At 36.1% G+C, this 12652-nt stretch overlaps 1 protein-coding gene across 2 annotated transcripts in view; it reads left to right on the top strand.

Annotated features, from left to right (window-relative positions):
* The first annotated feature begins 842 nt into the window (after nucleotides 1-842).
* Nucleotides 843-12652, top strand: part of LOC106067089 (neurofascin-like) — a 63047-nt gene continuing 51237 nt past the window's right edge. For both annotated transcript variants that reach the window (XM_056016030.1, XM_056016031.1), the window contains exons 1-4: nucleotides 843-931; nucleotides 3000-3131; nucleotides 4210-4321; nucleotides 4903-5111. In XM_056016030.1, coding sequence (XP_055872005.1) covers nucleotides 3068-3131; nucleotides 4210-4321; nucleotides 4903-5111 — 385 coding nt within the window. In that variant the 5' untranslated portion in view covers nucleotides 843-931; nucleotides 3000-3067. The remainder of the gene's footprint in view (nucleotides 932-2999; nucleotides 3132-4209; nucleotides 4322-4902; nucleotides 5112-12652) is intronic.

A 12652-nucleotide genomic window follows, 5' to 3' on the forward strand; every position in this document is an offset into this window, starting at 1 on the left:
TATCTAGTAACATTTTATCTAGTATCATTTTATCTAGTATCATTTTATCTAGTAACATTTTATCTAGTAACATTTTATCTAGTATCATTTTATCTAGTAACATTTTATCTAGTAACATTTTATCTAGTAACATTTTATCTAGTAACATTTTGTCTAGTAACATTTTATCTAGTAACATTTTATCTAGTAACATTTTATCTAGTATCATTTTATCTAGTAACATTTTATCTATTGACATTGACTATCACAAAGATAATACATCTATAACGGTTCACTTTTGGATCGAGTGTTGATGTTTATGTAATATTACATGGCTTAGATATTGAGTGTGGAAGAACTGTTTCCCTAACAGGAGAAGGAGCGAAGGCGAGTAACTGGTACCTAAACCAGTGATTGTCGGGCAGGAGGGGTTACCCACCCAGAAGACTGAAAACTCTGAATTCAAACCTATGCTGTATTGCAGCTATACCCAATCAGGGAAGGGGCTTCGGGAGTCGACCCTGAGAAAAAAATCAGGAGCAGGCCACCATTAGGCAGTTTGCAGCACTCAAACCTACACAATGGCACATCCTGTGACGCCGCTGACCCCAAACTGTATCAGTTTTTGCCGTTCCTTTGGATACATCAGCTGCTTGGAGAGGCGGGGGCTGATGTGTGGGCGACATCGTTCCAACCACATGTAGTGCCCAGGCATTCATCTCATTTCCATGAGTTGATCCATAGTTGTTTTTGCAATTGGAGGAGGCCATACAATATTACAGTAATATCCTTATATCCATTTTGGGAATAAAATATTCTTTTCCATTAAAAAAAAGTTTAAACCGAAAAATGCGAATCCCAATGTTTCCCCAAATAAAATGATGACGTCTTTTTTAGCTACTAGAGAAAGATATTAAAGAAAGCTACAACACATAAGAAAATATTGAAACATGTAAATATGTATCTAAAAACTGTATCTAGATCTAGATTCTTTGTATACTAGACCTAGATCTAGTCAACAATTTAATAATCAAAAATATTTACTTCCGATGCACTTAGGTTTACATCATATATTATAGAACTAGACCTAGATTAGTAGATCCACTACTAGATCTAGTCTCTAGACGAAGACTAGATCTACTAGATCTACTTAATCAGTTAATCTATATCATCTAGATCTAGACCATTGAAACATGCAGAAAAAAAACAACAACTAAGTCTTCCATCATTGTCCATCAATTACATTACATGACTGATCTAGCACTAAAATCTTATAGAACTCACTATTACTCACTATAGTCTAGAGTCATAGGGGCCTATAGAATTTTAGATCTTTGGACAATATCGTCTATTCTAGTAATATTATATTTAAATTACCAAACTATAAGACAAGCCTTATTATTATCTAGAAATATAGTTAAGACTACTATATTAGGCATTTAGTAGAAAGCAAGATGCTAGAATGATCGGACATCAGTAGCCTACAATCATTATGTCTGATGATTGGTGTAACTTAAAAAAGTAGTCTATACCTGTTCTAGATCTATAATAAGAATCTACTTAGATCTAGATTCGACATAGTCTTAATATTGTAGACCTACACAAATGATATGAATCATCGCTTCTCAGATATTTACCGGTGGCACCCCCCCCCCCACCAACAATATAAACAACAACGGGGTCACCACCTAGAATCAGGGAGGACGATTGGTTTCGTCAGGGTTTCAAGACTGTAATGAAAAAAAAGAGACTTAAAAACAAAATTTTAACACAGTTTTGTGTTTGTATTTGCATATATAATTTTAATATGTTTGGAATCAAATATTACATTATAATGTTCTTTAAGCTATTCCGTTTAGATAGTATTTCGTATAGAATTTCAAAGTTGTTGTTTTTTTTAAATTCCAGAAACAGGGCCGGCTTTAGATAATTGGAGGCGTACGGCGAAACGAGCTCTAAGGCCCCTAATATAGATAAACATAGAAAAAACTAAAATTACGCAATTGATTTAAATCCTAGTTTACTGCCAACAATACTCTAAGGACAAGTGTCGCTATTTTTTCTCTAAAAATTTTGTTTTTAAGTTGTGTGCAGTATTTAAGAGGCAGCAGATGGATCCTTAATTTAAGCAATTTAAGCAATGGTGAATGGGGAAGCGCTAAAAAAAACCAACTCCACCAGATGGTATCGAGCGTAGTCCCGTTGAGGGGATATCTCCTGCTTTCTGTGCTTACACAATTATTTCTCCTGGAGTTAACAAATCTATTGCTGGTTGCATGAAGAGATTTCATGTCGAACACAGTTTTATATCTAAAATACCTTTCTCCTAGTTGGTAAAGCTCGGATAACTAAATATTGAAATTACTTTTTTTTCTTCTTCATACATTTTACGGATTGAACTACATTATAAATGATTCTTTGGGTTTATATATATATATATATATATATATATATATTTCGTGATATAGTCTATCTTTAACAATTGAAGTAAAGCCAGAGTTAGAAATAGAAATTTGATGATGATTTCAACACAGAAATATATATATAGGCTTAAACAAGTAAAATGTTTGAAATCATAAATATTTGCAACAGCTATCATCAAATGGCAGTAAAAGAATTAGTAACTACTAATTAGTGGAAACCAGAGGGAATAAGACGTAGAGAAAGACCAAAAAGAACATACAGTATACTAAATGAAGCCGAGAGGACAGGAAGAGACCGTGGAGAGCGACGTGTCTGAACCCAAAGGAAAGAGGATGATGATGATGAATGAGAAAATAAGTCTGATCTATTTTAAGTTTTATGCATTACACAAGAAGAAAAAAAAAAGAAAAACTTGCGAAAGTCTTAGGCCACATCTGAAACATTCTCATTGGACTTTGCGATCCTTATAATATACCGATTATGTTGAATTCGTCCGTAATCGTTACTTCAAATGAAAGCCAGATTTTATATATATATAAGTAAACAAGCCGTTTTCATCCTGTAAAATTGCATTGCTGTTTATTTATTTGTTTCAGAAACTGTATTAACTACTAACATAAGACAAGAAATGGCAACAGAAATTTAGTTGAAAAACTTCTATGTGATGTTTCCATACACAGTTATTCTTCTCAACCTTCTATTGTACTCAAATAATTGCCTTGCAGATGGTAATTAAGCACACTATTTTTTTATGTTGATATACATATTAATATAAATGTTGATACTACGGTGTAATTACCTTCCGGCTAATTATCGTATAGCCGAATATGGTGGATAATGGTAAATGCATCCACCCTATATATATATATATATATATATATACAAATAATATTATTAGTAATTGGTATGAAAATCTTAATTCAGAAGACTATTTTTTTTAATAATTCAATACAAAAAAGCTTTAGTTACAAATCTATTACTCAGCAAAAGTACTTTGTTTTATTGCTTTGTACGTAACAATCAATGTCACATTTGTTCAGCATCATTAGGATATTTAAAAAAAAATGTTTACATGGATATTAAATGATTTTCAAAATCATTTACGTTTAGCAAGGCCCTTACAACTAAATGTGTCGGAGGTTATGATAATTTAATTTCACCAGCCATACGAAGCTTGCAGTTATACGTGCCGCACTAAACCATATAGGAATTCATTTCATTCAAACACAATAATTTGAACAACAGTCTTTTTATGAATAAAAGCGAAAAGCTCATTGATTTCATACAATCTCAAAATATAATGCAGATATAATTGATGTGTAATGAACGTTGCAACCATATGAAACTGAAGTTGATAAGTTAGAAATAAGGATATCAAATCCAAACTTGAAGAGACCTCCAATGATATGACATAAAAGAGATATTTCTGAGCGTTAAGAAAATGCTTGAGAATAATTGTTAACCAAGGCAAAACATGATGAAATCTTGAACGCGTAATATTAGTTGAACTATTGTAGATACGCGCTTTAGGTGACTGATAGTGACGACATTAATCCATAGCGAGACTGTAACTTGATTAAAGAGACAGTTCAGGCTTTCATAGAGGTAACATCGCACTTGATAATGACTGAGACTAGACTGCTCCTGTTGGGCATTAAACAGTTAGACTTCATACGCCTGTTGGTTGTTTATCTGGCGCGTACAGAAACACGCAACCTATTTGCTGAACAGTACAATTTATTGAGAAGCAGATTAGACATTACATCTCTACTTTATTCAATTGAATTATGTTTTCGTGAGTTTCAGAGGCACTGAGTCCACCAGATATTTATAATCCTTCTGCTTCTTCAAAATTACTCAAGGAAGAATCCGCAACTTTTAGGATAACATGTAATGCTACAGGTTTACCTAAACCACAGTAAGTAATAATCCTTTTTTTCCTCTAGAAATTCTCTTTTTTTTTATCCATTTGTTTTGCCTTTGCCACTGTATAGTAAAAAAAAAATTTAACTAAATCAGTTTTACATTTCCTTCTTTTTTTTCTTTTTACATGTGAAAAAAAGTTTAGCTTTACGTTGTGTTTCCATAGGTTTAAAAAACAATTTTGTTCATTAAAAATATTACTTCATCAGAGGTGGCCAGTAACTTGAAGGGCAATGTATGTCATAGTTCTGTAGCGATTTATTTAATTAATGTTCATTTCCATTCCATTTAGTCCTATTATTTTTGGAAAAATGGTGATGGTAAAAACTTTGGACTGCATTTTATAACAACAATTTTAATTTTAGAAAATCAAAACATTCTCGTTTTTGTTTACCAAATACCATTTATTTATTTATTTATTTTTTTTTATATATTTTTAACTTTAAGAAATTAATTCATTATCTTAACACCCACCACTACATGTCTCTAGCTCTTTTAAGGAAATGGGCGAACCCCATTGTTTAAGAAACGTTAAATAATACAATATGTTATTTGTATTGTTGACTTCTATTTCAGATACTCATGGAAGAAAGGGGAGATAGGTGGCAACAATACTTTAAGTAGTTATGTCTCCTTTGATTCCATCACCGGTGTCCTGACTTTTAAAAGAGTCTCCAAGGCTGAGGAAGGAGAGTACAGATGCTACGCAACAAATTTTTTTAACGGTTCAAGGGGTCAATCTTTTGCTGTCAGTATTTCTCCTCCAATGATAGTCAAGATGATACGTGAGTAAAGCCAAAGATATTTTCTTGTCGGGATCTGGGACAACACAAACGATAAAAATAAAATGCACACACTTCCACATGTATGGCGGCACGTACAACATACAGAGAGGTCCTAGCAGAGGCCAATTGGGCCAGCTGGCGCCCGGTACACGGAACTTTATTGCCCCCCCCCCCCCCATTTCCCAAACCACCCCCTTTTTCCAGAAACATCACGTTAAATTTCACTAAAAACACAGATTACATTCCCAAAACAGGACAACAGAGATTACATCCCCAAATAAGGACAACAGAGATTACATTCCCAAAACAGGACAACAGAGATTACATCCCCAAATAAGGACAACAGAGATTACATCCCCAAATAAGGACAACAGAGATTACATCCCCAAATAAGGACAGCAGAGATTACATTCCCTAAAACAGACAACATATATTACATAACCAAAAAGGGACAACAGAGAATACATTTCAAAAAATGGGACAACAGAGATTACATCCCCAAATAAGGACAACAGAGATTACATCCCCAAATAAGGACAACAGAGATTACATCCCCAAATAAGGACGGCAGAGATTACATCCCCAAATAAGGACAGCAGAGATTACATCCCCAAACAAGGACAGCAGAGATTACATCCCCAAATAAGGACAGCAGAGATTACATCCCCAAATAAGGACAACAGAGATTACATCCCCAAATAAGGACAGCAGAGATTACATCCCCAAATAAGGACAACAGAGATTACATCCCCAAATAAGGACAACAGAGATTACATCCCCAAATAAGGACAACAGAGATTACATCCCCAAATAAGGACAACAGAGATTACATCCCCAAATAAGGACAGCAGACATTACATTCCCTAAAACAGACAACATATATTACATAACCAAAAAGGGACAACAGAGAATACATTTCAAAAAACGGGACAACAGAGATTACATCCCCAAATAAGGACAGCAGAGATTACATCCCCTAAAACAGACAACATATATTACATAACCAAAAAGGGACAACAGAGAATACATTTCAAAAAACGGGACAACAGAGATTACATCCCCAAATAAGGACAGCAGAGATTACATCCCCAAATAAGGACAACAGAGATTACATCCCCAAATAAGGACAGCAGAGATTACATCCCCAAATAAGGACAACAGAGATTACATCCCCAAATAAGGACAACAGAGATTACATCCCCAAATAAGGACAACAGAGATTACATCCCCAAATAAGGACAACAGAGATTACATCCCCAAATAAGGACAGCAGAGATTACATCCCCAAATAAGGACAACAGAGATTACATCCCCAAATAAGGACAACAGAGATTACATCCCCAAATAAGGACAACAGAGATTACATCCCCAAATAAGGACAACAGAGATTACATCCCCAAATAAGGACAACAGAGATTACATCCCCAAATAAGGACAACAGAGATTACATTCCCTAAAACAGACAACATATATTACATAACCAAAAAGGGACAACAGAGAATACATTTCAAAAAATGGGACAACAGAGATTACATCCCCAAATAAGGACAACAGAGATTACATTCCCTAAAACAGACAACATATATTACATAACCAAAAAGGGACAACAGAGAATACATTTCAAAAAAAGGGACAACAGAGATTACATCCCCAAATAAGGACAGCAGAGATTACATCCCCAAATAAGGACAACAGAGATTACATTCCCTAAAACAGACAACATATATTACATAACCAAAAAGGGACAACAGAGAATACATTTCAAAAAAAGGGACAACAGAGATTACATCCCCAAATAAGGACAGCAGAGATTACATTCCCTAAAACAGACAACATATATTACATAACCAAAAAGGGACAACAGAGAATACATTTCAAAAATGGGGCAACAGAGATTACATCCCCAAAAAGGGGCTATAGAGATTACATCCCCAAAATTCTATATCCAATCCACTAGATTATTAATACACAAACTAGGGTTCGCCAGCCGCGTGTAATATCCAGTTAGTTAATTTTTAAAGGTCATATTACAGTTTTCCTAGTGTTGCCAACGAGCTATTAAGTCTTTTCTGAGCGATAAACAGCAACAGTAAAATTTCTAGTAAACCATTAGAGCCGTTTTCAAGATCTGCGTCCAGGTTTTACACTTTTGAGCCCACCAGGTTTTATGAAGTTATGAGTGCAATAGAGGTATTGTAAAAATGAATTAAAATAGACTTTATCTTTTAGTAAGAGTAGAAACCGAAAGCACTCTTTATAATAACAAATCAAATGAAAGTACTTTTCACAATACTATTTAACATTTATGTATATCTGCTAAAAAGTTTGAACATTTTATTTCTCTCACACCAAATCCCTGATAAATCAGAAATTTTGCACAATTATTTCTTTTACCTGAAAAGATAAAAATGAATAAAAAAAATGTATACAATTAACTGTTGGTAAATTGTTGTTGTGTTTGCTATCTCGAACAAGGGAAAGAAATTGTACTTGACTGAAGTGATGTTGTTGATATGGTACGCAAAAGTGCACTCGTTCAAGATAGTAATGTGTTGTTCTCCTCCATGACACTAATGGTTGTTGTTTGCTTATTGCTGACTATCAGCCTAGATCATAATTAACATGTCGGCAGCGGTGTATTAATGATCAGAGGTAATCATTAATCAGTATATAAAGGTTTATTGTTTGCAATAATAAATAGGCAACAATTAAAAGGGCTACGCCGTGCAATGGCAGCTAGAATTGTCCTTCCTGTACCCGAGCTGCTCGAGGTAGAAGGTAACATGGCCGCTAATTGGCAAAAGTTTAACCAGAGCTGGTGAAACTCTGAGTAAGCCAATAAATTGGCGAAGAATCAGAGGAGGTCAGAGTGGACAAAAGCGATGGACATATATGAAGGTCTTGAAATGGAGAAAAAAAAATGAAAGAAATAGTGAACAAATTTGAAAGTTTTTGCATTGAAAAAACGAATAAAACTTATGAGCGCTATGTTTTCAATACTCGTGAACAGCAAGAAAGCAAGGACATTGAAAAGTACATTACAAATCTGAGAAGACTTGCGAAAACGTGTAGGTTTGAACGCCTGGAAGATAGCTTGATTAGAGACAAAGTAGTTCTTGGTGTTAGACATGAATGCCTCAGAATGAAATTGTTACAAGATAGTAGTCTAACAGTGAATGGTCATCGTCTAAGATTTCAAGTGGATAGTGAAGATGATGTAAATACCATACAGGAGAGATACGTCAATAAGAATCAGATAGATGAAGCAGTGCAAAGATTGGGAAGCGTGGTCGAGAGGTCAATACCATCAAGTGCGCTTGAACTTGGCTTGGCTTAGCTACCTAGAAGGGGCTCGAGGTTCGACACCCGACTCGGGCAGAGTTGTGTTTACTGAGCGCCTAAAGGCAGCACGGAAAACCAACTCCTAGATACCCCCTAACCCCCCCCCCCAACGGTCCACAAATGAGATTGGACCAAAAGCGCTCTGAGCATGCTATAAGCATGAAAGTAGCGCTATATAAAAGCTATAAAAAAAAAGACTACTCATGTGAAATAAGACTGAAATTATTCCCATACGGAAACTCACTCTAACGAAGAGATATAAGTAACCTAAGAAAACATTTCAGAAGGAATATTTAGTGGTACCAAACAATCTAGCATGTCTTCTTGCTCATGAAACTAATCAACATTAATATAGATAGGTTCATTGCATTAGTAGTGAATAACTATAAAGAAGACTAAGGTCCAAAGTTACTGGTGATTTGAGTGACATATAGTGTCTTTAAAGATTGATAGCAACATTAAGCCCAAGGTTCTGCCGTGTAAAAAGATCCCTATTGCTTAACAAGAGAAAGAGATAAGGAGTTAAAGACCCTAGTGCAGAGAGGAATTATAGAACCAGTGATAGAGCCTACAGAGTGGGTAAGTCAGATGGCAATTGTGGAAAAAGCTAAGGGCAATAGTAGGATTTGCATAGATCCACAAGCCCTGAATAAAGTTTTAGTAAGGGAATTCTATAATCTTGTATTTTTAGATGACATATTGGCAGATTTGAATAAGGTCAAGATATTCATCAAAGTGGATGTGCAAGAAGTTTTCTGGAATGTCAGGCTAGACACAGTGTCATCTAATCTGACAATGACAATTTTGTTAGATACAAATGGAAGCGATTACCATTTGGTTTTAAAGTGATTTAGAAAATTTTCAGAGAGGTTAAATCTAGCACTAAAGGGACTTTCAATTATGTTAATATTATTATAGTGGTAGGAAGAAGAAGATCCCTGAACAGAGAAACTTAACAACAAGATATATTGCCCGATACTGATGACAGCTGACAGGACAATAGAAATCAAGATCACCACATTGGGTTTTACAAACAAAGTTTGGAAAATACAAAGAACTAATCATTCCCTGCGACCAAGGGATCAACCGAAAAGATTCAATGACTATAAATTTTAATGAACTATTAAATGTTGATTTTTAAATGAGTTATGTTTCATATTCATTGAAGCGTATATATGTATGTTATCTTGCTTATGTTTGTTTTGTTTTTGTTTTATTTTTTTTTTGTTTATGATATTCCCCGAAATGTTTTTTTAAGAAAAAAGGGATGTTGATATGACGCGCAAAGATGCACTCGTTTAATATAATAAAGTGTAATGGTTGTTGTTTGCTTATTGCTGAGTGTAAACTTAAATCTTAATTAACATGATACTATATACTTTTCTACGACGATGATTGCGCCTTGGGGTTTATTTATAAATTTCGGGAAGACAGAAGTCATGTCCCAGAAGTCACCAAATAAAACATACTCAGCCCCAAGGAGCGCCGTAAGCGGACAGCCCCTTAAGGTTTTAGACCACTTCACATATCTAGGTAGAATAGTGTCAAATGACGCCTCACTTTCAAGGGAAGTTGATAACCGTCTGGCCAGGGCTAGTAGCGCTTTTGGACGTCTTCAGGCGAGAGTTTGGCGGAACAAGTCACTCCAACTGCCTACAAAAATCAATGACTACCAGGCGGTGGTTCTCTCAAAACTTCTATATAGCTCTGAGACATGGACACTATACATAAAACAAATTAAGACTTCTTGAGCGCTTTCAACAAAGATGCTTGCGCTCCATCATGAACATACGGTGGCAAGACCACACTACAAACTGCGGATGTCCTTGAGAACGCCGGCATGGACAGTATAGAGGGACTTCTTATGGTCTGACAGTTGCACTGGGCAGGGCACGTATCCTGTATGGGAGATGAACGTATGCCAAAAGCAGTCTTTTTTGGTGAGCTAAAAGGTGGTCGACGTAACAGAGGCGCCCCACAGAAACGCTTCATAGACCAGCTTAGGCGTCAACTTTCCTTAGCTGACATAGAAGAGAGCTCCTGGTTGCATGCGGCCTTAGAACAAGACAGCTGAATGTAACTTCCGAAGGCTGTATGATACACATTTGAGACCAAAAGAAAATCTGCTGCCAAGGACAAACGCAGACGGCGTAAGTAAAAATCTAAATTGACCACTTGTGGACAATTGTAAGGCTTGCCCTGGATGTGGCAAAATATGCAGGTCACAGCTGGGGCTGCGCAGTCACAGGAAATACTACATTCCTCACTAATTCTCGGACTTGCGGACAATCGTAATGCTTGCCCTGGATGTGGCAAAATATGCAGGTCACAGCTGGGGCTGCGCAGTCACAGGAAATACTACATTCCTCACTAATCCTCGGACTTGCGGACAATCGTAATGCTTGCCCTGGATGTGGCAAAATATGCAGGTCACAGCTGGGGCTGCGCAGTCACAGGAAATACTACATTCCTCACTAATCCTCGGACTTGCGGACAATCGTAATGCTTGCCCTGGATGTGGCAAAATATGCAGGTCACAGCTGGGGCTGCGCAGTCACAGGAAATACTACATTCCTCACTAATCCTCGGACTTGCGGACAATCGTAATGCTTGCCCTGGATGTGGCAAAATATGCAGATCACAGCTGGGGCTGCGCAGTCACAGGAAATACTACATTCCTCACTAATCCTCGGACTTCAAGACAACCCTTATTATTATTATTATAAATTGAATTAGTCCTTTTCAAAGGCTTAGTGAACACAAACATTAATTATAAACATTAGAATATTAGATGACAATACAGATGTTCCCAGTCAAATCATCCCCAGTCACTTCATCCCCATTCACTTCATCCCCAGTCACTTGCGCTTCATAAAAAAATCTGGTAAAAATGTCTAATTATTGTTAATCTAGATCTTTTACACATTTAATTATATGACTGATCTAAATTAGTGGATACAATTGGCAACACCATTGCAAGCTTTTTAGCCCAGTGATGCCCAACCATTTTCGGCCGGCGGGCCAGTTTCTTTTCCGACACTCATGTCGCGGGCTACATCATCGAATAGATACAAAAAAAAAAAATAGAGAATAAACCATTTTAAATATAAATAGTTTTTATTAGAAACCCGTAGCACTATTTGGCCTATGTACACACGTATGGCTATTATGTAACATCGGTTTCATTTGTTTTATTAGTGAAACGTTTGTCTACTCAATAAAGTGCATGTAAAAATTGTGATCGTCCGTAACACTTAATTTTCAGAAAAATGAAAAGTTTCTTCATACAACAAGGAGAAGAAATCAATTACATGCATCGCTTTAAAAAAAAATGTTTTGTTTTACAAATGAGTCTGTCTTCTGTACAAATCATGTTCCACGAAAGCAAAGATGTGTCCACTTTTCCCGGAAGTTTCTATGTTCAAAATCTAGTTTTCGTTTCTACGGCCCCTAACCCTAACCCTAACTTTAATCAACAAATATTCAATGGTAAGGACCATTCTCTTTGATACCAAAAGAACATTACCAAAACTGATGCAGACTTGATGCCCTGTGTTACACACAAGATGTTAAGAACATCACAAGCTCAAGACAGCAGCGGAATTATCCAAGAACCTAAAGCAACTGTCAAGACTTGTCACCGAAACAAATATACATCGTGTTCATTACAAAAATATAATATGAAAATTAGAATACACTAGATTAGAATCAAATCTATCCAAGACAAAGTTAGAGTCCTAACGTATCTAAAATTTTTCAACCTCTTTTTTTTTTTTTTTTCACTTTGTGCCTATGTTTAGGCGGGCCGGATAAAGCCATGTCGCGGGCCGGATATGGCCCGCGGGCCGTAGTTTGGGCATCACTATTTTAGCCCAACAGGGAGAGTTAGCACCACCCACCGAGGAAAAGGCTGTGAGTTTTCATTATGCTCTAGCTATAATCCACAAAATAGAAATGGTAAAGTGTTTTGAGTGGTAGTTCAAGTCCCGAAAAGCCCACTGAGTTTGCGAGCGCATTAGGCTACCTGACCGCACTTCCCCGTGGTGGAGACTGTCCAGGCCTTAGCAAGCTATTATAGCACAGTTTACAACAGGCCACTCTCCTGTTGTCTCATATTTCTTACGGCTAATAATATAACTAATATATTTTTGTATGTTTTTTTTTTATTTTTGTATTTTACTTTTTTTTAATTTTTTATT

Source organism: Biomphalaria glabrata, chromosome 17 (genome assembly GCF_947242115.1).
Source record: "Biomphalaria glabrata chromosome 17, xgBioGlab47.1, whole genome shotgun sequence".
Taxonomy (NCBI): Eukaryota; Metazoa; Mollusca; class Gastropoda; family Planorbidae; genus Biomphalaria; species Biomphalaria glabrata.